The sequence below is a fragment of the Neodothiora populina genome (genome assembly GCF_041146345.1).
Source record: "Neodothiora populina strain CPC 39397 chromosome Unknown canker_contig_17, whole genome shotgun sequence".
Lineage (NCBI taxonomy): Eukaryota > Fungi > Ascomycota > Dothideomycetes > Dothideales > Dothioraceae > Neodothiora > Neodothiora populina.
The window spans coordinates 195,067-221,497 of NW_027191406.1; the positions used below are offsets into that span (position 1 = coordinate 195,067).

The window sequence follows — 26,431 nt, forward strand, 5'->3', positions numbered from 1 at the left end:
GTCCGATCACACAAAACGCAAAGACAAATCCCCAGAAAGCTACCGCTACTCTTCATATTTGCCTCCAGGAAGCGTTTCCCTGCCCTTCTCTAGTGCGTCCTTCAAGAACTCATACACAGCAAAAGTGACGGCTTGACCAGGCGCAACACGCATCACACGCGGCGTGATGCCCATCCAGAAAGCTCTGATACCCTCTTGCTTCCACATCTGCGAGCCGATATTGACGATACGACCCATGGCTGTCTCGCCAGGAAGGGATGGCGTCTTTTGCAGTCTCGTCTTGATCGTGTCGATGGGAGCGTTCGAGAAGGGACCTACAGCGCCCGACACGAGGCCGATCAGCGCAGTCTGCCAGCCAGGCAATGTCTTGCTGGGGTCATCCGACTTGTTCTGCAGCCACGACTTAAGCTCGGCATAAGCGGTGAAGTTGGCCGCTTGATTCGTGCCCTGGCGCAGAGCCGTCAGACTGACACCGCGGTAGAGCGCGCCCACTCCCTCTTCCTTGACGACCGTGTACAAAGCGTGCGCCGCGTTGCGGTATTTCGGAATGTCGAGCGGGTCCGCCATGCTGTGGTGTTGTGCCTGCAGACGGATCTTGATCACTTCCATGGGCGTCACCACGGCCACGGCTTCTGTGACTCCGGCTGACAGACCGGCGAGGAATGTCGATCGTGAGGACACGCCGCCGTTGGGGTCCGCGAGCAGTTGCTTGTACCATTCGTATGATGTGAAGCGGATCGCCATCTTCGGCACGATACCCGTCAAGACGGCGCCGAGGCCTTTGTAGAGACCCAAGGGCGTTTCACGTTTCACAATGCTGGCTCCCGTTGCAAGGAAACCCCGTCTTTTCGTCTGTGACTAGGTTAGTACTTCAGAGCTCATACTTTTGTGAACAAGCATCATACCCCTGGTGCGCGAGCTCTTCGTGACAATTGCATGCGGACTTTGATTGTATCTACGAGACCGACTTGTCAGCATGCGGCGTCCAAGTCCACGGCGATAAGAAGTGCTCACCGAGAGGATGACACGCCAATGCCTCCATCATGCCAGCTCCTCCACCAGCGATTAGATTCGTGGCTGCGGAAGCTGGTTTCCTCCCACCAGGGCCTTGCGTTGATTTGGCAGACATGTTGTGTGCTCGAGTATGTTTATTGACTCTCTTGCAATATCCAGTAGTGTCTCGGCTTGCTGTTTCTACCTTCACCTGAGAGGGTGCTGACTTATGCAGGTAAGATGGTATAGAGTCGACGTCAAGGAAATCTACGCACGCAAGTGGGAGGGGGGAAAGAAAGAAAAGAAGTAGAAAAGCGTGTGCCAAACCATCTCACTAAGAGCCGATGGAGTAAACACGATTTTATTTTGAGTCATAAGACCGTGATTCGCTCCAGAACCCTCTTAGGTTCTTGTGTCTGGACGAAGGGAGTTTGTACCTCGGGAGTAGTGACTGACCATGCTCAGAGAGATTGTCTCGGCCATGTGTCCCATAGCTCCCCTCTTTGCATCCCTCGAGTCTCTCTGCTTACAATGAATATGTAGATGTATCTCTGCGGGTACGAAATGTCTTATACACTACTCGCATCTTCGGATCTCCTCTCAATCACCGTAGAGCATGCGACAGAATCAATGGCTCCGTAGTAGTGTATCGACAAGTTTTCTTCTCCACGAAAATGACGTACTCGGAGCAACGGGTGTGTGTGTGTGTGTTGCGCACCTGTAAAATTGTTGTGCTTTCACATGCGAGGTTCAAAGATGCGGAGAAAAGCAGAATCTGGGGTAACTGAAGCGAGTAGACCTGGGGCCGGGTCCTTTTCTTGTGCTGTATTCAAACCTTGTCTTATACTCGATCGAGAAAGAGTGGCAGCCGTTTTGTGGTTTGGTCCGGTCCTGAATGGCTCGCTGTGGTTAGTCTAGTGCTGAACCTCTGGCAGATTCCCTTAGACTCCCCCTCTACCGAGGTCAACACATGCTCTGACTACCTTTCATGCCGACTTTCGGCTCTCGTGAGCATCCGATTAGATAGAGTACAACACAAAGTACCGCGGCGAAGTTGTATAAAGTCCATATACCTTGGCTATTGCGTCTGGTGCGGACAATAAGGTCAATTCATACTTGACATGCTAAAGTTGTTCATGTACAATAGCAGTTCTGATCATTGTTGTGTGCTGAGGAGCATAGACTACGCTGTCGACTTGATGCTCTCTCAGCCTTGAATGACTTGTCTGCATTTATGTGCCATGCCTAGTAATAAGAACTGTAGGGAGAACCGTCAGCACATTACTTCCGCTCATTGCACAGCGTGAACTCGAGTCAACGCTCAAATATCTTTGATGTACCAATCTTGTGCTTTTCTGAGCTGCTTATCCGTCGAACCGATACACAACGTATACTCTCTTTCCTCGCCATCGACAGTAACAGTGTCCGGTCACTGTGCCTGCCATGACTTACTGTAGCGGCGATGTAGCGGCGATCACTGATGCAGGTGAAGGTCTTGACACCGGTATTTATGAAGGGTTGATGTTTCCTCAATATCTTTCTGGTATTGTGGAGGTAAAGAGTGCCATTGAACATGTAAATATCGCTAGCGACTAAGGACACTGTTAAGAAGGCGCGCATTCACTGGTGTGGAGAGTGAACGGGCATGTACACGTAAAAATACAACCGCCGTCCCGCATACCATGTCAATTCCATTACGGGGGAACAACCATCTTCCGGCAACACAATCAAGCCATCAATAAGGTCTCAAAGACATTCCTTGAGCCATGTACCTGCCTCCCAAGCGACCATCATCCAACCGCCATCTCAAGCCCCCTCAACCTCCATCTTCACATCCTCAGACGCCTCCATAAGCGACTCGGCAGTCAACAGCTGCGTCAGTAAACCCGCGACATCCTCTGCGTCACTGTCGATGCGCTCCTGCAGATCTTCTCTCTGCTCGAGCGTCTTCAATTGACCGAACAGCCAGAGCTCTTGCATCTGGCGCGTCATGGTGAGGATATCCTCGCTTGTGCGTATCTAGAGTGTGGAGGTGAGTTTGCAGTTGTACATGATGTGAGAAGTGTCAAGATAGAGTAATTTTGAGAAATATTGAGGACTGAGAGGGTAGAGATTTGACTCACTAATGCGGCAGTCTCAACTTGCATCTGATACTGGTTCAACGCGGTAGTGTTGCGATCTGTCTTGTCGACCTACAGGAACATGAGCAAAACCGATCCCGAAATTCTCGAAATCTGCAACAAGTATACACACAGCAGCTAGTTCAATGAGGTTCTCAAAGCGCTTGAGCATGTTGTTTCGGATCTGGTCGATCCGCGCTGGTACACAGTGGCACTATTAGTCCTTTCTGCGCCTGTTACTGCGCGGTGGTGTTTGTTCGAACGTACCCATTAGCGCAGGGGTGTTGCGCGGTATGCTGTCCATGATTTTCGTCGTTTTCTGGAAGACAGACACAGAGATGCTCACATCGTTCACGGGATCATGTTGGGACACTTGTGTTGTATAAGAAGCATGTGTTGCTTGGATTATTTGGTATACACGAACAGAAGCCCGCGATGGCGCTTGGAAGCTATAGGAAATTTAGCCGAACTCGACTCTGGACAACCAGACATTCTCAGTCACTTCATATACTCAATATTGGGCATATCGCTCTGAGCGCGTTTGCCATAGTATTCGTTCAACTCTTACGTTGCCAACCATGGCGTACATGATGTGGACAAGCAAATTGTCTACCAATTGTGACTGGGTCGCAGATGCAGGCGACTGAGTTTGTCACAACTTCCAAAGGACAAGATCGATTAAGAACATATTCTTAATGAATTGACTAGTATTTCTACGAACTCAATGCACATAGGCAGTAATATCAGGATAAAAGTGGAGAAGAGTTTTCAACGCCGACAATTCGATCAACATGAACTAGGACCCCAAACCAATAACAGTTTTCCTCGCCCCAAGAAGACGCTCGAATTCCTAAGTAGCAGAACGAACGTCTACTCCTCATCCGACGACTCCTCGTCAGACTCAGCAGTCTCGAGCCATTCGATGAACTTTTCAGCACTCTTGCGGACCTTCTTGCTGGTGGCAATATCAACGTATTTCTTGCTGGCTTTGGAACCAAAAGCCTTCAGAGTCTCCTCCGAGACGAGATCGTTCTGGTAGTACTGGAGCAAGATACCAGAGACCTGGGAGATAAGGTTGGGCTTCTCGATACCGACTAGACGCTCGGTACCACCGAGGAAAGCCTTCTCGTGACGCTCAGAGGTAATCATACGCTTGAGCATACCAGCACGAGGAGAGACCTGCTTGATGATGTTGTCATCGAAGATGGTCTGGGCAAGGACAGCAAGAGTCCTGTGCTTGGTCTCAATGCCAAGCTCCTTTGCCTTGAGGTAGATATCAACATCCTCAACCTTGGAGACGCCGCCCTTGGACTCGGCCTGATCGATGACCCACTTGCCGAGCACGTCGTAAGGACCGCTCTCGGCATCCTCTTCGCCCTCGATGACGAGCGAGCGCTTGAGGTCGTCAGGGAGCTCCTGAGCACGAGCCTTGATGGCAGCCTCGGACATGTCAACGGACCACTCAATCTCCTTCTCCTCTTCAGGCTCGTTGAGCTCCTTTGCCTGGGCGTTGATACGACGAGTGAGCTCGTCGTCGCTGCCGGCCTCGTTCTCAACCTCGTCATCGTCGCCGCCGTTGTCAGAGCCACTCTCGCCTGGGCTTCCCTTGCCGTTGGCATCGTCACTGTCAGCATCGCCATTCTTCTGCTGTGCAAGCTTCTTTGCTCTACGCTCGGCCTTCTTGGTAGACTTGTCCTTCTTGCCCTTGGTGGGAGCGTTCTTGATGATGAAGGATGAAAGCTTCTGGCGAGGATCGGCCTCGGTGATGGTACCGCAAGCCTTGCAGTCGAGAAGGATTCGTCCTTCCTTGATATTGACAACGGTCTCGGGGTTCTTGCAACTCCTGCAAAGAACGAACTTGTTGATGAACCCGTCAAGGTAGTCCTGCAGCTTGGAGGCTTCGTGGGCACCGTTGATGATCCAGCGGTCATCCTTGGGGTCGATGTTAGTCTGAGCACCTAGCTCGAAACCAAAGTACTTGATGACATCTGAGCGGTGTTAGCTGGGATGACACAAAAAGGCTGAAGAACACAGAACTGACAGTTTGGTGGACGAGCAAGCTGGTCGGCGACGTTGTGCAAGTTGACGATGACGGTCTTAATGCCGTTACCCTTGCCCTCGATTTTGGACTGGAGACGCTCCATCTTGTAACGATAGAAGGGATCGGTGACATCCCGGCGAATGTTGACGTTGGCCATGGTGGCGGTAGTGTTGATTTCCGAGAATGGAAATGGATAATTGGTTTATTGGTATGAAGAAGAACCGAAAGAACCAGAAAATTCGTGGGAATGCGTTACCGACATGCAGTAGAACAGCAATAACAAATGAACTCTGATCGAGGATTTTTCTTTGGGTCTTTCAAAGAAGTCTGGCTGGGCTGATATCAACCGTTGGTACTGAGATGACCGCTACAGGGTCTTCGCAATATGCGAAATGGCTGCAGCTTGGGCGGCGGCGGAACTGCAAGAGCGTGGTAGGAAGACGAATACATAAACACCACGCTTGTTAAGTGCTTCGATGATTTCTGGGGATGTTTGGGATGGATAGAACGGGTTTCTTTGTGGAGGGACAAGCGCAGGCGGGCTCAAAGTAAGCTCGTAGCGCAGACTGTAGGGGTTTGAGGGATGTGTTGTCTCGCAGATGAGAGAGTTTGACAGAGTAAAGCCTGAGGAACAGGCGGAATTTGGCGTATGTGCGCTTTTTGTATGTGTTGTAGGAAAAAGGATGAAAAGTGAGACGGGAAAGACTGATGAGCAAAAGTGATGATGAGTCGGTCTTAAGGCTGTGTGCGAGCCGTGTAGCGGAGGCAGGCAAATTCTGTTATTCGCGCCGTCTCCCGCACTAGTCGAGCTGCCTCTAGTAGCAGACCCTAAGGTACCTTTACTGTCTCCGTACTTTTATTACCCTTCCACCCCTCCACGTGCCCTGCCAACGATGCACATATGCGTAGTTTTGGTACTGTTTCACCTGTCGACGACCGTGGTCCGATACAGTTTCGCGCTTGATTCACGTTAGGTACCGCAATGCACGAGGCATTGTGTTGTTGCATTTGGAATCCGAGAGAAACAAAACATGAATGGCCGCGTGATTTCATTGTCGTGTTGCTTCCTTCTCAATCCGCAAAGCTTTTCCTCCTGCCTAAACGGCTACGATTGTCTGCCTTATTGCTAAGCTCTGCCTACAGTTGATCCCGAATGCATGTGCTGCTGCCTGTATAAAGTAAAGTAAGGTAAGTACCGTAGGCTATGTCCGCGTCATGATCACCCGGAGCATTGATCCGCGCTGCGAAGGCATAAACCGAACACCACATCAACTATTAGACACATTTGCACATAAAACTTGGTGCACGAGAGTCTTGTATAGCAGCTGCTACAGCGTATGGTGTATGAATGTAGTCAGTTACCAATAGATTAGAGTAATCATGCGATTTGATATGACACATGCTGTAACAGTCACGATGTCGCTCTTGGCGATATGAGCGAGCGAACGAGTCGTGGTCATGCATAAAGTAAATTCGAGGTCTGGTGAATCACGAGTGGAGCGTGAGCTTCTCAACTCGTCTCTATCGTGTCATCCTTTTGTGTCAACGGATAGAATACATCACAAGCACGAGAGAATGGCTGTAGACTATTCAGTGTATTTGGTGACTGACAACACCCCGGCTATCCTCGGCGATAAAGATATTGTAGAGGTTGTCCGGGCCGCTGTAGATGGAGGTAGGTGCTATGTGACTCCCCATTTGTCTCTGCCACGGCTATCGTGAGAGCACACAATTTGCCCAGACGTTGACTTTTTCTTCTGTCTGTAGGCGTGACTATAGTTCAACTCCGGGACAAGACGAGTGATACCGGTGAATTGATCAAGATAGCGAAGCAGCTACATGCTGTCACGAAGCCCAAAGGCGTCCCGCTCGTGATTAATGATCGGGTGGATGTAGCGTTGGCTTCTGGGGTCGAAGGTGTTCATATTGGACAAGATGATATTGGTGAGTACACCTCGCAAAAGATCTATTGCTCAATGTACTATACTGCAGATCTATTTCCGGTGCTATGATCGTTGCAGAAACAAGAGCAATAGGACTGTACCAGAATAAAGTATCTTTCACAAACTGACATGAGCTTAAGATCTCACCTCTGCTCGCAAGATCCTAGGGAAAGATGCCATCATCGGCGTGACAGCCAACAGTCTCGAGGAGGCAGAGATCGCTGCAGCTGGAGGCGCCGACTACCTTGGCCTGGGCACCGTCTTTGCCACACCAACCAAGGAGAACAGCAAATCCATCATTGGAGTATCAGGCGTGCAAACCATTCTGTCTTCCCTCGAGAAACAGTACCCAGACGTCAAGAACGTTTGTATAGGAGGCATAAACGCCTCAAACTGCCAGCGTGTGCTTTATCAATCGACTACGCCAACCGGCAAGCGCCTCGATGGTATTGCCGTCGTGAGCGCGATCATGGCTGCCCAAGATCCCAAGAAAGCGTCTTCTGATCTTGTGAGACTTGTCTCGACGCCTCCTCCATTCGCAGCGAGCAGCTCAGCAACCCAACGTCGGCAAATGACCCAAGAACTAATCGCGACCACAATCCCCGAAATCACCAAACGTCTGGCGGAGAAGAAACCCCTCTGCCACAACATGACGAATCTCGTCGTCCAAAACTTCGCCGCCAACGTCGCCCTAGCAGTAGGAGGCAGCCCGATCATGTCATCCAACAGCCACGAAGCCGCCGACCTGGCCGCTCTAGGCGGCAGTCTGGTCCTGAACATGGGCAGCACGACGCCCGAAATGCGCGCCCACCACCTGCGCGCAATGGCAGCCTACAACTCCATCGGCGGGCCCATCCTGCTCGATCCCGTTGGCGCAGGCGCCACATGCGCACGCAGAGAAGGCGTGGCGGCGCTCATGCGCGGCGGCTACTTCGACGTGATCAAAGGCAACGAGGGCGAGATCCGCACCGTCAGCGGCGCAGCGGGCGTCAAGCAACACGGAGTCGACAGCGGCGCATCACAGCTGTCTCTTCGTGAACGCGCACAACTCGTCAAGCAAGTCGCCGCGCGCGAACACAACGTCGTGCTCATGACGGGCACCACGGACGTCATCAGCGACGGCGTCCGCACCTTAGCTGTCAGCAACGGCCACGCGCTACTGGGAGAAATCACAGGCAGCGGATGCACACTGGGCACGACCATTGCGGCCTACCTCGCTGTCGAGAGAGAGGATAAGCTCCTTGCTGTGCTTGCGGGAGTGCTGCATTACGAAATCGCGGGCGAGAGAGCGGCCGCGAGGAAAGAAACCGTCAGGGGTCCCGGGTCGTTTATTCCTGCTTTTATCGATGAGCTGTATCTCATCAGGCAGGAGAGCGTGGCTGGCGGGGAGTGGGCTCAAGGAGCTAAAGTCGAGGTTCTCGATATTTAGTTTGCAATAGTCAAAATACCTAGACAGATGGGTATTGGTAAAAGGAGGGTATATGTGAAATAAATTCGAGTCAACATAAGCCTTCTTTTCCATGTGATTCAATTGACAGCCCAAGGTCCTCAGTAGTCTTCTGCACATTCGTCCACAAGAGAAGAATAAAACAAGAAGGCGACAGATTCTGATCGGAAAAGAAAAAGAACTACAGCAGCAGCAGCAGCAGCAGCAGCGACAGCACTCAAGGTCGAGTCGGTAGGGCGACCCTGTCCTCGCCCTCGCACTCTTCCTCCGCTTCACCCCCCACAAGCAAAAGAGATTAGTCTGCCTCGTCCGGTTGATCATCATCTATCTCTGTTACTCAGATAGTCCATCTGTTCCTAGTTGTGTACCCAGCTGATGCAAGGTGCACCTGGTGTGTATGACACGTCTACAGCCGTTCCCAGCTATGCCAGCATATTCGACGCAGCTAACAATCATATCTAGAACTTGAGACGTCGGGTTGAGTGGATGAAAAGACCAATTGTTCTTTTGATTGTTGTTTGGAGAGAGTGTGTAGGAATGGTACATCCACAGAAAGTGGTCACTTTGATCGGTCGGGTAGACAAAATCAGCTACATTACGCAACGGTAGACACTGGACTGTCATATGCTTGCATGCCTTCCATCCAGCGTTATGCAGAAAATTTGAAGAACCGATCCTAACAGACAAAGATACACAAGAAGGGAGACGAAAAGAAGAGGAAGAAAAAGATCAATGGTTATGCACTCGCTTCTAGCCTGAAGAGGAAGAGGAGGAGGGGTATCTACACATGACATTCATCATCAGCACGACCACGACTTGATAGACGCCAATTGATGCAAGACTGGTCCCGAAGAACAAAAGTCCCATCCGTGACCCTGGCTAAGTAGTCTCAAACCCACACGAAACAAAAGAAAAAACAGCCCAATCCTGAAGATTTACCAAAACGCCATGCAACGGAGCAAAACCCCCCGATTGCTGTCCAATTATGCCAAGCGAAAACACTGTAGAATCAAGCTGTCACAACGGGGACTCCCTGGCCATGCTGCTCGTCGGCACGGATCGCCTCGATCGCCTTGTCGACCTCCTCGTTAGCAAATCGCTGCCACTTGTCCCTGCCATCTTGGTCCGCCAGGGCCTCGGCGTCACCCACTTTCTCGTACATAAGCCGTGAAACATCCCTGTTAATGTCGGTATACTGGTCCTTTGTGATCTGCTGCTGGCGGTAGCGTGGGCCCAGTGTGGCCTTGACCATTCTCTGGATCTCCGTCTTGGTCGAGTAGGACATGCGTGAAGGAGAACTAGGACTGGTCACGGTCGCAGGACTGCTTGGGCGAGTCGGTGAGCGAACGCGCGATTTTGCGCGGTCTGCTGGACTGCTTGCAGCAGGCGAATAAGGCGAGAAGGGTGGTGATATATTGGAAGGTCTAGGCCTGACGATTGAGGTAAGAGGGGTGGGCGAAGCAGGCCTCGGTCGGTCTTGCGGAGGCGGCGTGACCGAGTTGGCCCTGGGAGATACCTGACCAGACTGGAGGGGAGAAGAGCCTGGCGAGAGGACATAGGGAGAATGTTGCTGCTCTTCGTCGGACTGGTCCGCTGCCGGAGACTCATTGTCGGAAGGGGCAGGTAGTTTCTCGACTTCTTGCAGTAATGATGTCAAGAAGCTGGGTTGTTCAACCGCAGGCTGGTGTGAGGGTCGACTCGTCGATGGGCCCGGCTCTGGACCAACAATGACATTCCTTCTCGTCCTCGGTCTTTTCAGCTTGCGCTCAGGCACAGCATCACTGTCGCGCGGCGACGCTGGCGAGGTAGTGGCTGATTTTCTCTTTCTCCCCGATGGGGATCTTTCGTCGTTTGCCATGTGCATGACCTTGTCGAAAGCATTCCATGCACGGATCTCCTCTTGGGACTCGGGGGGTGGAGGTTGTTGTTGATGGCGATGCAGTAATGTCGAGGCCGTGTCACGAAAGCGATTCGTGCCACCCTGGCGGTTTGCCACTCTCAATCGCTCCTGCCACGCTTCTAGTTCGAGTCGCTCGGCAAGCGTGCGACGGGGCTGGGGCGCCTCCTCGTCGAATGGGAAGTCGAGGTCCAGATCGAGGCGCGCCCAGACTTGTTGCCACACTCGATCCCATTCAGACACGCGATGTCGCCGACCCCGTCCTCTTCTGCTGCTCGATGCCACATGGCCAGTGGCACGGCGTGTGATGTTGCGACGTGTGGGGTTGGTGGCGCTGTCCATGTCCTTGACGCATGCCTCGCAGTACCACACCTCGGGGCTCTCGTTGAATCCAGCGCAAAAGACATGGACGGTGCGATCACATCCGTCGCAGTACATGACCTCGTACTGGCTGCTGACACTTCCACATACAATGCAGGGCTCGTCGACTTCGAACAGGTCTTCGTCGACGACAAGTGTCGGGTCCAGCTCTGCCTGCTGCTGCTTGTCCTGCACGGCATACGAGGAGAAGGAAGGCGTGTCCAGGGCCTTGCGCAACTCGACCACGTTGAATTGGGCGCGACATATGGGACAACTGTTGGCCCGCTCTACCCAGGGCCTGAGGCACGAGTCGTGGAGGTTGTGTCCGCAGGGCAGCAGATGGGCAATGATTTCGTCATCTTCGGCTTGCTTACTGCAGGAGAAGTAATGTCAGCAATTTCTTTCTTGAGGGATCATGTGAGTTTGACGGTCGACCAGAGACCAGCCGGTGCATTGCGCGCAAAAGAGCAAAAGAGCAAAAGAGCAGTGAGAGAGACGTCACCTTCCCAGGCTTCTTCCGGCGAAATGCTACTGTATTCACGCCGATCAAAAGCGGAAAGAGCAATTTCCGATCATCATCCGGCTGTCTCTCTTCTGGTTCATAGACTCATAGACTCGCGGTATAATGGGAAGGTGGAGAGTGGTGCAGGGTTTCGATGATGAGCAATGGGTACCTTTGATTAGCAGCTTGAATATGATTGTGATGGTTTTGATGATGATTATTATGATGACGATTGTTACTGTGGTTTGTCGAGTTTATTGTCGTCTCATCATTATTGTTGTATTCTGGTGCTGCTGCTGCTGCTGCGACTTCGTCGTCATGGGTCAAGCTGGGCGACCGCTCCTCAACCTTGACAACTCCATCGGGAGTGGCAACACGGAGGTCACCCAGGCAGACAATGCATGTGTCCGTCATAGTGACCGAGCAGAGTTTGTCTGGACGACGATTTCGAGTACAACAGCATGTAAATCATGGAGATGGTAATGGGAGGTAAATGGGATGGTGACTTTATATAGGTGACCAGAGTATCTACGCTAATCCTCATTAGGCTTGCAGGTAGCCTTTCGTGCACCCTTCGTCCTTCGCCCTTTGCCCTTTGCCTGGCGCCCCCGTGAGTCGTCACTTTATCGCTCACTCTATCTTCTCTCTCTCTGCCTTCTCTCCCTCTTTCCCTTCTTCACTCTCTCTGTTGGGGGGGCGCCTATTCCTTCACGTGCCAGCTAATAACCCGAGGGAATCGCTAGGCATCCAGTCACCTCGCGGGCACAGCCAAGCGTATACCTTAGCCCTACCCTCCCTACCTATTTTTGTGCATCGTGACGATAAGACCAACCCCCCGCTCCTCTCCGGAGTATTTGTTTAGTGTCACACATACAAGCACAGTAGGTAATTATCATCGATTATCATCATTATCCGTCCGAGCGAAGTCTCGCGTCGACATCACTTACGTTTCTCCACACCGTCTCAAATGACCAAGGGATCATGCATGTGCGATGGTGGCTTCAGACATGACATCTCGCCTTCAGCTCTCCTCCAGCGCAGCCGAGACGAGCTTCGGAAATGGTCTCATACCTGCCTTAATTATCACTGTCCCTAAAGTTGTTAAATTTCTCAGCTGCGCGGATCCTACATGTAGGATAGTCACAGCCACTAATGCATCATCGTTGAGTGAGATGTATCGTGTGCCTTTGGAACCACTCGCTACTCGAATGGCAGCGACGTTATCCGTACCAGCCATCCTTTCCAGCAGTATAATTTGCCCATCATCAACCCCTCGTCGACCATCACTACATCACATGGATGAAAAGGATCCAAAAAAGGGGAATAAGAGTTTGGACCGGATTGACCGAGTGTTTTTATTTCGTTCATTCCTCACACCAGGGAGTCCAAAGGTCCCAGCGCATGTTATGTAGCAGTGTCGGATGGTAGTGTCCTGTTCTAGCTACAATCGTCTTCTCATCAAAGTCCTTGCTTTTTGCGCCGCGATATGCCGTCCCATCAAAGGGGGGTTTTAAGAAAAAGACCTCGACCCGAAGAAACCATGAAAGTGCATGCACGATGCTTGACATCAGAGCCTTGTTGTCATTGCATTTAAACCTCAGCAATCTCACGCAGACGACGGATGGTCGATCTGGTGGCAGCAGCGGCAGGGGTGCTGTAGGGCAAAGGCCTGTTAGCCCTCTTGTTTTTGTTTCATCTACAATCCAGGGAGACGTACGAGACAACGTAAGCACCGCCAGCGACGGTCTTCTTGCAAGACTTGCAGTCCCAGATACCGGTGGAGTGACGCTTAACGGTAACCTTTCCGCAGAAGGTGCAGGTGTAGCGGGCGTGCTGGGTGATTTCCATCTTCTTGACCTGCTTACGGAGCGAGGCACCGTAACTGATTTCGTGCATTAGTACTTTGTCCAGAAGATATAGCCTTCAGTCGCTCTTTTCCACGGCGTCAAGGATCCAGGAGCCTGTCCAGGAGCCTGAAGAGGAAGTGGTGTGTCCATACCGGGTACCGTATTTACCGGTGATGCCGACCTCTGAAGAAGAAAGTGTTAGCCATTAGCTGCTGAATGTCTGGATATCACCAGCGATTCGCCCGGATTGTTGCAAAATCCAGAACGAACAATTGGCTGGACAGAGTGCGAAACATACTCTTGGTGCGCTTCGTCATTTTGGCTGATGTCGAAGTGTGTCGAGATGTGTAAGGAAAGTCGTCCTCTGTGATCTCTTCAAAGCCGTGAAAGTCCAGTGCGAGAGGTGCGCCTCGCTTAATTTCGGGGCTAGACTTTTTCCGACCCTAGTTTGTTGAGTCGCGCCAAGCTTTCCATCTGGATCCTCTTGCTGCCTCCTGTGTGCCTGTCTTGCACGTCTTCATCTCTTGTTGATTCCGAGTCTGCATTTATCAATGCTAACATATTCAATCATGAAATGCTCGAGGTTCGCTGATAGATGGCGCAGATGGTAGTTGATAATTTCTATCCTCGAGTCGCATTGTGATGTGTCTTCTGTATTCCATGTACCAGAAAGAAGCCGAGGCGGTCAAATAATCTAATTTATATGGGGGCATGACGCCAGCGGGACGCTGTACGCATTGGTACAAGCTCCAGACGTCCTCCTCGTCGAACTCCTGCATCCTGATCATCTATCTCGATAATTCGCCAGCCAGGCTTGCTGTTCTGGAGCATAGTACATAGGTATTCTTTTCTGGTGCCTAGCTACAGCGTTCTCTGAACACCAATATATATATCGAGTCGAGCTTTATCACTGGGTCAAGTCTTGACTTTTGTTGCCTATCAGTAACCACCCATAATGGCTGCTACATCAGATAGAGAATATGAGATTGTGGTCTTTGGCGCCACGGGATTCACTGGCAAATTGACCTCTGAGCATGTGGTGACCCATCTACCTACAGATCTGAAATGGGCTGTTGCTGGCCGTTCTGAAGGAAAACTACAGCAGCTGGTAAAGGAGCTTCAAGCCTCCAACCCTGATCGTCTTGCGCCAGGAGTCGAGACTGCAACTCTTGACAAAGAGAGTCTCAAGAGGCTCGCAGCAAAGACAAAAGTCTTGGTCAGCACAGTTGGTCCCTATCATTTGTATGGTGAAGCCGTCGTAGCAGCATGTGCCGAAGGTGGGACTCACTACTTGGATGTGACGGGAGAATCCCCCTGGGTACTCGACATGATCAGAAAATACGACAGCATTGCAAAAGCGAACAACGCCATCATCATCCCTCAGATCGGTATCGAATCTGCTCCTGCTGATTTGTTAGCATGGTCAATGGTCACCCATGCGCGACGAACCTTGTCCTCAGGAATCAAGGAGCTGGTTTATTCTGTGTACGACATGAAGGGCGCCCCAAGCGGAGGCACTCTCGCCACCGCCTTCGGCATCTTCGACGCCTACTCATTCAAGCAGATAATGGATGCCGGAAAGCCCTTCTCCCTGTCCACGATCCCAGCACCCCCTCAAGCCTCAACCAGCGCCCCACTAGCCCAAAGACTCCTCGGAGTACGAACAGTGCGCGACCTAGGAACTCTAACAACGAGTCTCCAAGGCGGCGCCGACGCGACCATCGTGCACAGAAGCTGGAGTCTTTTCGACCAAGGCAAATACTACGGACCAGGCTTCATCTTCAGCCCTTACGTGCACGTGCGCAACTTCCTAACCGGCATCATGGTCCACGCCGCAATCGTCTTCGGCACTCTCTTCCTGCTGCTCTCGCCTGTCCGCTGGCTCCTCAAGAAACTCGTCTACCAGCCCGGCCAGGGACCCTCGAAACAAGACTCCAAGCACGACCACCTCGAGTATCGCGCGCTCGCCACCGTCGACTCCGAAGCCGACCCTTCGGACCCAAAGAGAATCACTGCCCGCATGAGATGGGAGGGCGATCTGTATTACCTCACCGGTGTGTTCTTGGCCGAGGGCGCAATCACTCTCGCGAGAGACGAGACATTCAGAGCACGCGAGATTGGAGGTGGGTTGTTGACGCCTGCGACGCTAGGCGCGCCGTTCTTGGAGAGACTGCAGAAGGCTGGGTTGGTGGTTGATGTTAGAGTCATGCCTTGAGTTTTTGCTTTTCTGCTTGTTGGCGCGGCGCCACCATCTAGATACATCTTACCTGATTACCTACCTGTCTCGATATAGCTGAAGAGACCCAAATAAAAACAGAGGGGAGAGAGGGGGGATGATAGGAAGAGAAAGCATATAACCTGCAGTGCTACACCACCAGAACCACAAGCCTCGAATATTAATCCTCTAAACGAGTGAAACTTTTCTTATCTTCCTTCCATGATTTCCATAACAAATAATAAGGCCGAAAAGGAGGAGCCAGAGATAATGCAAGATATGATTTGTTTTATAAGGATATATATATATAAGGTATGTATGCTATATGCAGTAGACCCCGACCAAAACGCCCCTCCCTGCATGTCAAACTTCAATCGTCCGTCCGTTGTTATGTTTATGTATCTGATCAGAATGCAACAACCCTCGCAGAAAAAGTCGTGATGGAATAGCAACAAAAATAGGAGGTTCATCGTGCATGCATGTATAATGGTTTGGATGGAGAAATAACACAAAAAAAGACAAAAATGGGGACAGCCATGCATTTTACATTTTCCTAACAACAGCAACAACAATAACATCGATAACAAGAAGTGAGGTTCTTCACAGGAAGAAGCCTCACGTATAGGTCGAGACGTACTCGTGCAAGAGTTAACGCTCTTTTCTTCTCTTCTCTCCATTTTCCCATGCTCGAGCATGAATCCCTCGTGTTTGACGCTTCGTCAGTGCCTTGGACAGCTCTCAAGGTCTGCATGTTTGCTCTAGTATAAGAAAAAAAGAGATTAGGGTCTGTTACGATTCCCACTTCAATCACAAGATAAAGACGCAGGGCGTAGTGGCTCGTCACTCCAGATGACACTTCTAAGCATCTCCTGAGATCGCTCTAACCATCAACTTTCTTTCCTAATGACGAACCTCAGAGACATGGTCTCGGGCTCCTTGAGAAGCGTTGCAAGCGTTCGTTTCGCAGTCATGTAGCAATGTGACCCTGAATCATCCACAAGAGTGTCTGTCCCGTTTACAAACTTTCAGCACAGAGGTGCCTAGTTTCAACCGCCCTTGCGATCAGCCTCGTTCACAGGTAGAGGCTCGCCTCCAGTCCTTGGGCTGTTTCCGCTCCTCCCGTTCGCCGCAGACTTGTTCTTCTTATGATTCTTTCTGCTAGGCGCTGTTTGCCATTGACCTGAAGACTGATGTTGCTGTTGGTTCTGTGACTTTGTACCATCAGCACCAGTGTTTGGGCCATGGGGAGCTGTGGAGGCATTTGTCCTCGACGAGTGGTTGTTCTCCTTCTTATTGTGGGAATGATTCTCAGCGCCCGCCCTGCCATTAACATTGTGGTTCGGCGTTTGAGGCTTACGGTGATGTCCAGACCTTGACATGTCAGGTCCGCGGCCCACGCTCGGGGACTCTGTACGTGCTTCCTCGACCGGAGAAAGCACAGGACCGTTCGCATTCTGTGGAGTGGAAACCTGTTCGGGAGGAGTATATCGATCTCCATTGGGTGGTGACAAGTTCAGCGGGGCCATGTTACGAGCTCGAGCGATTCTTTCACCTTGCTGTGCAAGTGACGCATGACTCATGCTCGAATGGTCATCGCGACGGTCATACGGCTCTTGCCAGTGATTGTTCGAGACGGTTTGCGTTGCCAGTGTCTGTCCGGCAGACGCATTCGATGGTCGTATCGTGCTGACTTGCTGCTGCTGCTGCTGTTGCTGTTGATGCTGCGCGAAGCCATTCGTGTAGTTCGATGGGGTGTCCAAAGTTAGGAGGCGGATCTGCTCATGCAGAGACTTCTCCGAAGCCGCATCGACACCATTACCGACAGGCGTTGTATAGCTTGAGTTCGTCAATGTCGACCCCGTCAAGCTTGAGGTCCTCGACAATGTGTATCCAGTGTTGGATCCGTTGACAATGACGGGTGCCTGACTCTCGACGGGTCTCGGTGGCTGGGTAGCTTGCTGGGTTGACCCGGATCTGGTGTTGGTCGACGAAGCTTGACTCCTATCTGGACCCAGCGGTGATGGTGATCGGGACGGATAGCGCAATGCGCTAGAAGCTTGCGGCAGAACAAGCTCGGGAGAGATGCGGCGGGAGGCAATCGGTCTGGTAGGTGTGCTCTGTAACGAAGGCACTTTGGACACGTTCCCAGCTTGGTACTGAGGGAGCAATTGAGGACTTTGCCCTACATAGTACCCCACGTACTCTTTCGGCATCGCATTGTCCGCATAGACAAATCCGTTCGATTGACGCACCGAGACGTTCGCCTGTACCTGCGGATATGTATGCACAGGACGCGAGACCAAGTACGGTGTGCCCAATGCTCCCGAAACATCATAGCCTGGATGGACCAGGCCTTGCAGAGTCAAGGCATTCGGGAACGATCTACCTGGTTGCGATTGCGATCTCGGTCCAGAGGATCCATCTGTAACGGAGCCACGATGTACACCTCTTCGTAAAGTAGGCGTGGTATTCGACTGAGATGGCGAAGAAGGGCTCGTGGCCGCATCTTCTGTCGTCCGCGATTGCACGAGTGGAGACGGCGGCGGGTATCGTGCTGGATAATGGTACAACGAACCTGGAAGGAGCGGTGCGGTATTCGGCGTGTTCTCCAAGAAGCGAGGGCTTTGCGGCGAGGGACCGACATTGGTAAAGGAGGACCTGTGCTGGCGCGGCGATGCACCAATATCCATACCGCGAATCTGAGCCTGGGCTTGGGCCTGTGCTTGCGCCTGGGCATGTATCTGAGCCTGTGTCTGCTGCTGTTGCAGAAGCTGATTCCTAAGAGCTTCCTGCTGAGCCTGTAGATACTGATACTGCTTGTACAACTGGTCATGCAATTGGTCCGTAGACATTCGCGTAGTGGCAAAGTAATCCGCGGGATTCACACTGAGAGGTGGACTCATGACATAGGGTATTCTCTGATTCGCAAAATTGGTCCCACTAGAAGCTCTGCGACTGTTGTTGTTGTTGTTGTTGTTGCTCCTCTGGTTGGAGCTGTTCCGGCCACTTCTTCCATTATGCTGCGGTCTGGTCTGCCCATTGTTGTTTCGGTTGGTCTGAGAGGCGCTTCTCCTCAGTACGGGCAGTTTGGGCGTAGGTCTCTGGAACAGTGTGCTTGACTTCTCCTCCGGAGGGAACTCGTATTGCTCGCAACATTTGTCCAGATTGGTGCCGTCCTGGATGAGGTCAAATGCTCGCCGTATCTCCTTGTGGATGCCAGTCCAGGCATAATCATCTGCAGAGTTTCCCAGGTTCCTAGGTGTATTGAAGGGCTCCTCGACACATAATGACGATCTCGCCTCCTTGTTGTTCGCCCAATTGCTTGCGTCCCATCCTTTCTCTTTTCGCGGAAGTAGCCTGCCCTCCTTGACTGAAACAACGGATGCGCCGTAGTCCACCATGTAGCCATAATGTCGGAAGAAATGGAAGAGAAGCTGCCCCAAGCTCTCCGAGTTGTCTTTGCCAAATGCGCGCAGCTCATCAAGGTCATCGGCGAAAACAGACGGCTGACCGTCTGCTGTCGTGGACCGAGAATGGGGGATTTTCTGCAGGGAAGGTAATATCGGTGGTTCTCTGATTTGCAGGAAATTGATGATCATGCAGATCCAGGTGTAAGAGCTGATGGTACCGCCGAAAGCTATGTGGATGGTCAGCCGATGATGACGCATTGCGGCGAGCAAAAGCAAGCGAGGACTTACCAGCATCGTTCAATATACGTCTTTTCGTCCAGTACTTGATGATCTTGGCAAGAGGCCGTATTCGATCGTCCATCTGGACATAGGTTCTGATCATACGCGTATTCTCCAAGGCCAAGGGGTTGTTGACGTTGAGATCACATGCTAGCTGCAATTCAGGATCCCATACCTTCACAATGGGCACCTTTGCAGAGGCGCGACACACAACCTTTTCCATGCCATCTAGGGTTCTGGTCAACAAGGGGCGCTTCTCGCGAGCCACGGGCAATCAGGAAGGAGAGAAGAACGTACGCTGGTGTAGCAAAGCAGCCAGAGTGTGCATGGATTCGAGCTTCTTCTCGTTAGTCGTGATGCAGACGTCGACGTCAGAGTCGGTAGAGCTCAAGAGATTTCCAGAAGAGCCAAAGACGTTAACCTTGATCTCGGAAGCAGGCCATTCTTCATTCAGGATCGTCTCGAGTTTCCGGACCAGTGATGCTCTCCGGTTTTCGCTTTCATCTGTCGGTAATATTCGGTCGTAGAGCTCTCGCATGTCCCCTGTTAGTTTATCATCCTCGTGTGGGTCGAGATACTTTTTCGGCTCCTCCTCAGGTGGCGGCAAAGGCTCATTGCCACCCTCTGTGTATATTATCCGTCTCTTTTTGATCTCGGCGCCGATCTCAAACTTGCAGACCGGAGGCTGTACAAGTCGCGGCGGAGGATGTGCGCCCACGGCTTCTGATGCTATTGACTGCGGTGAATTGGCGCCTAAGGTTTTCGTGGGCGAAGGCGATCGCGAGGAGAATCTGACGTCGCGGGGATGTTGCAATGGCGTCGAAGGAACGGAGTTGGACTGGTGGCTGCTGAACGGCGGTCGTCCTCTCCTTTGGGCGCCGTACTGTCTGCTGTTATCTGTAGAATTCGACATGCTCGAGGCTTGCCCGGGCGTCATGAGATGCTTCCAACGAGGTTGGTTGAACAGATATTCCGCATGCTCATGGGTAAGTTTAGACAGGTTCGCAGATTGCGCCAGAGCGGCGGGATGGTTGTGAAGATGGAGGGGTGTGGTTGCGTGACCAGGCAGAATTGCGCTACTTTCTTTCAAAAGACAAAACGGATTCTGTGTAGTCGATGGGGGGGCGACTGATCGGTGTCCCCTTTTTTTTTCAAAAGTCAAGTAAACAGAGTCGTGGGAAATAAGGTAATTTTGTGGCGACTTGTTAAGTGGTCGTGGCGGTAGTGGTTGCAGTTGCAGTTGCAGTTGCAGTTGTCGTGGCAGTTGCGGCAGTTGCAGCAGCGACACCAGAGTCAGACAATATGGCAAGAGCCAATATAGAAACCGTATAAATGGGCAAAGTGGGTAATGGGCCGCAGTCAAGGCGTGCAGGATGGATGGGATGGCTGAGATTCCCGAAAGTCCCAAGAAGTTTAGCAAAGGCGGGCTTGGTGATGTGCAGCAGAAGGTGCAGCAAAGAGATGCAGAGCGACCTGCAGAAAGAAGCGCCTGTGACACCTTTGAATGAGAATGGGCCTTGGCTCCTTTTCTGCTTGAAGAGTGCTTTCCAGAGTCGACTTTGGATGCAGCTTCCTTATCGTAAAGAGGGAAGGAAGTATGTGCTGTCGACTTCGGTAGCGGCAGTGGAAATGGCAGTGTCAGTGGCAGTGATTGCACTTGCTGTCTCTCTATGCATGCGGCAGCAGCAGCGACGAGAGAAAAGCAAAGGGGAGGATGTGGGGAGCAAGACCAGGTCGGTGGTTGCGTGTGCGGCGTTTAATTGCACCAAATTCGAAATGTTGTCGTTGTTGTTTGCAGGCGGCAAATGGGAATTATCGGCCAGGCACAGGGACACTGTGTGTAGTGGAAAGGGCTGCTAGACTGCTAAAGCGTGGAGCACGTCCGATGGCGCTTTCTGTGGCACTGTTACGGTACAGTACAGTACTTGTACAGTAGATGTTCCACCACTACTATTGTGACTTCTAGGCGTTATCTATCTCTGCGAATGCTGCAAATTCGAACCATGGAACTTCCACTTGCTCGTTCTCGGACTTCGATGTGGACTTGTTTCTAGCCCTTTTGGTAAAAGGAGGGGGGAGGGAAGATGAATATCAAGAGACGTCCAGTTTGTCTGAAACGGGTTAAAAGGTCATTAACGACACAATCATCAAAAGTCCAGTCAGGTCAATTCAAGCAAGCCAGCGCCTGCAGCGGCCGAATGACAACCTGGAAGACATCATTCACGCACGGCCCGAACACGGCTTCTTTTCTTTTCTTTGTTTCTTTCTTTCATTGTTCCTGCTTCCCCCATTCGCGCTTCCGTCCGCCTTTTTTGCCGAACGCTTATCATCTTGCTCTCTGGCTATTGATCTACAGCAGATGTCTGCCTCTGGCTCTCCTTCGTCCTGCTGCCTTGCTTTTGGGCTCTACAAATTGTCTCGTGCTATATGAAGTATATGTGTCATACGCTACAATTACCAAATGCACTATCAGGCGAACAATCGTGACCTTTTTTTTAGCCCATCTGTGTCCGGATATAACGACAATTTCCCCGCCATCGCTAAACGTTGTACTTGTACTTGTACAAAGCTACTCGACTCGAACAATAAACGACCCAGGCCTGCGTGACCCCCCTTCCCACTAGAACATTGGGATTGACCGATCAGAACACTCTGGTAGCAGATTAAGTAGATTCGCAGATACAGCCACTAGACCACGAAAGGTAGGTGAACTCGGGCAAGCACACCTGGAGAAGCCCCAAATGCTGTTCTCACTCTATTGTAATTCTCATATATTAGCTGCTGTACGGAGTACAGTCTTGTGCAAGGCCGTCCTCTCCCTTTGTGCACGTGTCGCACAGAAGCAACTGCAGTTGCTGCATCATGTGAGGCGATGCCTCCCTCCGGCATGACCTACTACTCGGACCTCCTTCTCATCTACGGCGTCCAATCAATTCCACGCAACATCTCAAACAGCCACAATTCGCAGGCTTTTTCCGGCCTTTGTGTCGTGAATGGATTTGGTCGGAAGGAGCATGACCTCTGGCCGAGTCTGCGTCTGCCGACATGGCCTGAACAATGAATCAGCTTACCGCCTTCGAGGTTTCCGGGGGGCTCATGCAGGAACAGCCGTCAGGTATCACTATCACAGTGGTGAGTCACTTCTTCGGAGAATATCCTATCACCACTCGATGGTCACTTGGAGGACGGAAGATGTGGACCTTATGCAAGGTTCATATCATTCCTTACGATGCAAGGTCGATACACTGCCTGACCTTGACGTGAGGTCATGCATTACACTACTGTCTCACTCGCAATGGACCATAAGCGGCAATATAGCGCAACAAGGGATGTATTTGCATCAACTTGATGTAAACGAATCAATTAAATCTTGCACAATGACTGAAGCACCTCTTTGGTCTTGAAGTTGAATTCCTTGACGACTTTGGCGATATCCCTAAACTCACTGATTCCAGCATCGCCCATGCACTCATACATCCAGCTCTCACTCGTCGTGACCACGGCACCCTCGGCCCTCAACCTGGCGAGCGCGATCGGCACCTCCTCCGTGTTGCAACTGCTCACACCGTCGGCCAGAATGTAGACTTTATGCCCCTCTCTCAAAAGATCCAGCGTCGTCTGTGTCACGCAGATATGACTCTCGATGCCCACTATGACCACCTCTTTCTTGTCAATCCCACCCGATCCATTCGACGCAGACGAAGAAGGTAAAGCATCAAACGCCTTCCTCAGCTCCGGCACCATCATAGAGAAAGCCGTCTTGTCCACATGCGCCACTGTTTTTATTCCCTCTTTTGTAGCATCGTCGCTCTCGCCATCCAATCCGAGTTCCTTACAGGTTTCTCCTAATTTGGCTCGAGACTGAGTAGTCGCAAACACGGGTATATTCAGGATCTTGGCGACCTTGAGGATCTTTTGCGTAGTCACAATCACTTGAGAGAAGTTGTAAATTGCGGGGCGGAACTTCTCTTGGAGGTCGCAGATACTGTATGACCAGAGGGCCGGGGTCAGCAAAGATAGACGTTCAATGGTCTGTCGTCTAGAGTATAATAGAGCAGAGTAGAGTAAAGCAGGAATTGTTGAACGTACAATATGACCGGATTAGCTGTACACATATCAAAACGTCAGTCCAAAGCAACTGTTTGTCTCTGCTTGTCCATCTCTATCCGATCACTCCCTATTCCGTGTCCACGGCAAGGGGTTCAGTGAACTAGACAAGAACATACCTAATCGTCTAGCGACCGCCATCTCGTCTGACTTTCCTACTCTAGACCCAGGGACTCCCTGCTAGAGGCAGTCAAAGCCTTGATGACCTCAACTAAGATGCGAAGGCAAGGTATCTTAGGTAGACAGGTCCGACGTGAGCAAGCAATAGATATGCAGATAAAACAGACGTAGGACCGGCAGACCTGCACAGAAAGACGCCGAGGACTCGAACACAAATTATATCCGACCACAAATAGAAGAGTAAGGTACTGTTGCACCAGTCACACACAGACTCGAGGAAGGCTCGGTTGCACTAAGTGTCTCCTATCGTATTGTATCAACAAGTGGTGAGATACAGCAGAGTGAGGCGGGTAATTGTCCGCACCTTTCCCCTCATTTTGACAATGGATAGATGGATGGATGGATGGGGTTCGACTAGGTACCCTACCCCCACATCTCGTGCTACATTAATTACTTACCTTATTTATTTCGTCTCATTACTCCTCGGTTCATATGGGTGTTTCTAAGCTTGATATCTACCTGACCTAGCTTACACAGTTACATTCTGTTATTAATGTTAGTGCATCAAACAGAGTATGGAACGACTTGATTACTCTTCTAGCATCCGTGGCTGTTGGTGGGTGGCTTTAGTGACAGAGTGTTGTTCCAAACTTTACCTTGACCATAGCTACTGTACATGGAGACCCGGGCTTGTATCTTCATATGTCTATGTTGACTCGAATATTGATAGCATATACATGAATCGAGGTCTATCGTCTTCCTTTACAACTGGGTGCTCGAGGTTGTGTTCATGAGTCTCAAGAGGTGGCAGAGCAAGAGACAGTCGTCAAAGAACAAAGAACACAAGAGATGGCCGGACGAATCTATCGAATAGGAATATATCAATGGCACTTTATAGCCAAGAAAAACAAAAGAGGAGTAATAGCAATTGGTGAAGCATTTCAAGTGGTTTCACAGGTATATCTTCCCCGTCTTTCTGTGATCCCGTCGTCTTTCACCTCCTCTGTCTCGGTCTGTCACTCTCTCGTCTTTCTCTCTCTTGTACTCATAAGTAGAGACAAGGAGAAATATCGTGGCGCAATGCTACAAGAGAAATAACTCCCTCGTGGGTCGAAAGGCAAAAGAAAAGAGTTTCCTGATCGCGACCGGCAACACCTTCTCCTCCTTTTGACACCGCATGCTTCACGTTTTCGTAATGCCGTATGTATTTGTTTGCAGATTTGATCGTCTGCTTACTTTTGCATCATCAACTGGACGAACTCGTTGTCTGTAAAGTCGAGAGAGGTCAGCAATAACTCGTGGGCCATCTCGTGTGAGCGATTCCAAAGGGGAAAACGAACAGTCGATACGTCCATCGCCGTCCTGATCGGCCTCTCTGATCATCTCGTCGACCTCGTCGTCGGTCAACTTCTCTCCAATAGAGGTCATGACATGACGCAGCTCGGCAGCAGAGATGAAACCGTTGTTGTCGCGATCAAAAACCTTGAACGCTTCTCTGATCTCCTCCTCAGAGTCAGTGTCCTTCATCTTGCGAGCCATCATGGTCAAGAACTCTGCGTTTGGTTAGTTTTGTGCTTCTGGTCGGCGGAGTTGGTGCAGAGCAAGAGTCTAGACTGACCTGGGAAGTCAATGGTGCCGTTGTTGTCAGCGTCGACTTCGTTGATCATGTCTTGGAGCTCAGATTCGCTGGGGTTTTGTCCGAGAGAGCGCATGACAGTGCCGAGTTCCTTGGTGGTGATTTGACCTGTAAGGACGCTCTGTCAGTGGTGCTGTCATTGTGTTGAGAGCGCGCGCATGAAGTCGTATGGAATGTCAATGTCGAAACAGGGGGTCCACGGCGTTTGAGAGATGGATCTCCGAGTGGTTCGCTGAGTGCAGACAGAGGTGGAACCGAATTCGATGCTGCCAGATATGGCTGCAGAGAAGAACATACCGTCGCCATCCTTGTCCTGGCTTGGGCGTCAGCAACAGAACAAAGACAAGAAATGCGCAGAGGATGCAGGGAAGGACCCCATGCCCAGGGCGGAAGGCACTTACGAACAGGGAGAAGGCCTCCTTGAACTCAGAGACTTGCTCCTCGGTGAGAGAATCGGCCTTTCGAGGAAACACAATGTCAGTAAGCAGTACGATGAATGTATCGCGCGAGCGATGACTCCTGAAGATAGGCGGGGTAAACAGGGAACTCTACCATTGTATCGCTGGTGGGAAATTCACAAGAGGAAAGACTGAGGCAAGTTGGACGAGTATATTCCGAGGCTCAGCCTAAAGAATACACTGGTATTATAAGTGTTATCGTAGAGTGGTGGGAGGAAAGAGGGGAGATGGGTGAAAGTTGCAAGTAGGTAAGTTGATAGGAATTTGGGGTGTACAACAGTTGGCAGCGATTGATGTTGACGCCTGGCCTGGCGTGGGCCACGAATGTGCCGTGCGCTGCTCTCCATCTCTCTGTCTCTCTGTCTCTGTCTCTCTCACACAAAGCCTCAAGTATCACACAACCTGTGCGCCACAGCACTAGTACCACTATCATCATCATCTAAAACTTCCACGCTTCTGTCCTTGACACTCAATTTACTTTCTCAAGAAAGCAGCTGTGCTTGGGCGGGGCCGGATCTAGTGCCCTGTGTACTTGTAGCTCAAACCTCGACCTCTGCCGTGCTCAGCAAAGTTCAATGCCTGGAACAGTGGCATGTGCGTGCCCTGTCCTGCCTGTGCCCTGTGCGATTCCTTCTCTGACCCTTTCAAAGTACGTTTCTATTCGCGATGAGGCAGGGGAAAGGCACAAGTAGACGTCAGGTTGCAGATCAAACCGAACAAACGACAGATTGGACAAGGCCTTAATACCTTGTGTTTCTCGTGTCTTCAGTCGTGCGTGTCTTTCTGTCCGAGGTGTGTAGTGGAACTGTCTGTGTGAAAGTAAGGTAAGGTATGTGAAGCATCAGGTAAAGCTCTCTCCTGCTTGCTGTTCTTGTTGTAGCTTGGCAGACATGTGCACTACTGTCTACTGTCACTTACTGTGGCTGATGCCTTACTTTGCCTTTATTAACCCGGTGGAAGTCATGTCTGCTTTACTCGTACATCGGCTCTGAGGCATCCGTGGTATCTTGACCCTTCCACCTTATCGTTACATTTGTACGCATCACATACCTCTCG

At 51.2% G+C, this 26,431-nt stretch overlaps 10 protein-coding genes across 13 annotated transcripts; 2 read left to right on the plus strand and 8 right to left on the minus strand.

Annotated features, from left to right (window-relative positions):
* Positions 1 to 45: 45 nt before the first annotated feature.
* On the minus strand, positions 46 to 1,129 carry AAFC00_003986 (uncharacterized protein; the record flags this gene model as incomplete). The annotated part of the gene is made up of 3 exons (XM_069343544.1): positions 46 to 852; positions 906 to 955; positions 1,015 to 1,129. 3 exons carry the CDS (start codon positions 1,127 to 1,129, stop codon positions 46 to 48), a joined length of 972 nt encoding a protein of 323 aa, XP_069202097.1.
* Positions 1,130 to 2,799: 1,670 nt separating this feature from the next.
* Positions 2,800 to 3,417, minus strand: AAFC00_003987 (uncharacterized protein; the record flags this gene model as incomplete). 2 transcript variants are annotated; one of them, XM_069343545.1, is made up of 4 exons in its annotated part: positions 2,800 to 3,012; positions 3,117 to 3,185; positions 3,247 to 3,311; positions 3,381 to 3,417. In XM_069343545.1, 4 exons carry the CDS (start codon positions 3,415 to 3,417, stop codon positions 2,800 to 2,802), a joined length of 384 nt encoding a protein of 127 aa, XP_069202098.1. The 2 variants fall into 2 exon arrangements, with proteins under 2 accessions (XP_069202098.1, XP_069202099.1); XM_069343546.1 differs by lacking the exons at positions 3,117 to 3,185; positions 3,247 to 3,311; positions 3,381 to 3,417 and having other exon boundaries at positions 2,800 to 2,985.
* Positions 3,418 to 3,983: 566 nt separating this feature from the next.
* On the minus strand, positions 3,984 to 5,311 carry AAFC00_003988 (uncharacterized protein; the record flags this gene model as incomplete). The annotated part of the gene is made up of 2 exons (XM_069343547.1): positions 3,984 to 5,101; positions 5,155 to 5,311. The coding sequence occupies 2 exons, from the start codon at positions 5,309 to 5,311 to the stop codon at positions 3,984 to 3,986; spliced, it is 1,275 nt and encodes a 424-aa protein (XP_069202100.1).
* Positions 5,312 to 6,729: 1,418 nt separating this feature from the next.
* Positions 6,730 to 8,526, plus strand: AAFC00_003989 (uncharacterized protein; the record flags this gene model as incomplete). Its single annotated transcript, XM_069343548.1, has 3 exons — positions 6,730 to 6,829; positions 6,922 to 7,098; positions 7,238 to 8,526. The coding sequence occupies 3 exons, from the start codon at positions 6,730 to 6,732 to the stop codon at positions 8,524 to 8,526; spliced, it is 1,566 nt and encodes a 521-aa protein (XP_069202101.1).
* A 1,027-nt stretch (positions 8,527 to 9,553) lies between these two features.
* AAFC00_003990 (uncharacterized protein) lies at positions 9,554 to 11,717 on the minus strand (the record flags this gene model as incomplete). The annotated part of the gene is made up of 2 exons (XM_069343549.1): positions 9,554 to 11,174; positions 11,476 to 11,717. 2 exons carry the CDS (start codon positions 11,715 to 11,717, stop codon positions 9,554 to 9,556), a joined length of 1,863 nt encoding a protein of 620 aa, XP_069202102.1.
* Positions 11,718 to 12,893: 1,176 nt separating this feature from the next.
* On the minus strand, positions 12,894 to 13,467 carry AAFC00_003991 (60S ribosomal protein eL43; the record flags this gene model as incomplete). The annotated part of the gene is made up of 4 exons (XM_069343551.1): positions 12,894 to 12,957; positions 13,021 to 13,185; positions 13,303 to 13,333; positions 13,449 to 13,467. The coding sequence occupies 4 exons, from the start codon at positions 13,465 to 13,467 to the stop codon at positions 12,894 to 12,896; spliced, it is 279 nt and encodes a 92-aa protein (XP_069202103.1).
* A 638-nt stretch (positions 13,468 to 14,105) lies between these two features.
* Positions 14,106 to 15,365, plus strand: AAFC00_003992 (uncharacterized protein; the record flags this gene model as incomplete). The annotated part of the gene is made up of 1 exon (XM_069343552.1): positions 14,106 to 15,365. The coding sequence occupies one exon, from the start codon at positions 14,106 to 14,108 to the stop codon at positions 15,363 to 15,365; it is 1,260 nt and encodes a 419-aa protein (XP_069202104.1).
* A 1,046-nt stretch (positions 15,366 to 16,411) lies between these two features.
* Positions 16,412 to 19,991, minus strand: AAFC00_003993 (uncharacterized protein; the record flags this gene model as incomplete). 2 transcript variants are annotated; one of them, XM_069343553.1, is made up of 3 exons in its annotated part: positions 16,412 to 19,002; positions 19,064 to 19,282; positions 19,352 to 19,991. In XM_069343553.1, 3 exons carry the CDS (start codon positions 19,989 to 19,991, stop codon positions 16,412 to 16,414), a joined length of 3,450 nt encoding a protein of 1,149 aa, XP_069202105.1. The 2 variants fall into 2 exon arrangements, with proteins under 2 accessions (XP_069202105.1, XP_069202106.1); XM_069343554.1 differs by having other exon boundaries at positions 19,352 to 19,967.
* A 2,426-nt stretch (positions 19,992 to 22,417) lies between these two features.
* Positions 22,418 to 23,302, minus strand: AAFC00_003994 (uncharacterized protein; the record flags this gene model as incomplete). The annotated part of the gene is made up of 2 exons (XM_069343555.1): positions 22,418 to 23,039; positions 23,271 to 23,302. The coding sequence occupies 2 exons, from the start codon at positions 23,300 to 23,302 to the stop codon at positions 22,418 to 22,420; spliced, it is 654 nt and encodes a 217-aa protein (XP_069202107.1).
* Positions 23,303 to 24,513: 1,211 nt separating this feature from the next.
* On the minus strand, positions 24,514 to 25,472 carry AAFC00_003995 (the record flags this gene model as incomplete). 2 transcript variants are annotated; one of them, XM_069347765.1, is made up of 6 exons in its annotated part: positions 24,514 to 24,548; positions 24,622 to 24,834; positions 24,900 to 25,025; positions 25,215 to 25,230; positions 25,319 to 25,375; positions 25,470 to 25,472. In XM_069347765.1, the coding sequence occupies 6 exons, from the start codon at positions 25,470 to 25,472 to the stop codon at positions 24,514 to 24,516; spliced, it is 450 nt and encodes a 149-aa protein (XP_069202109.1). The 2 variants fall into 2 exon arrangements, with proteins under 2 accessions (XP_069202109.1, XP_069202108.1); XM_069343556.1 differs by lacking the exons at positions 25,215 to 25,230; positions 25,319 to 25,375; positions 25,470 to 25,472 and having other exon boundaries at positions 24,900 to 24,993.
* Positions 25,473 to 26,431: the final 959 nt, after the last annotated feature.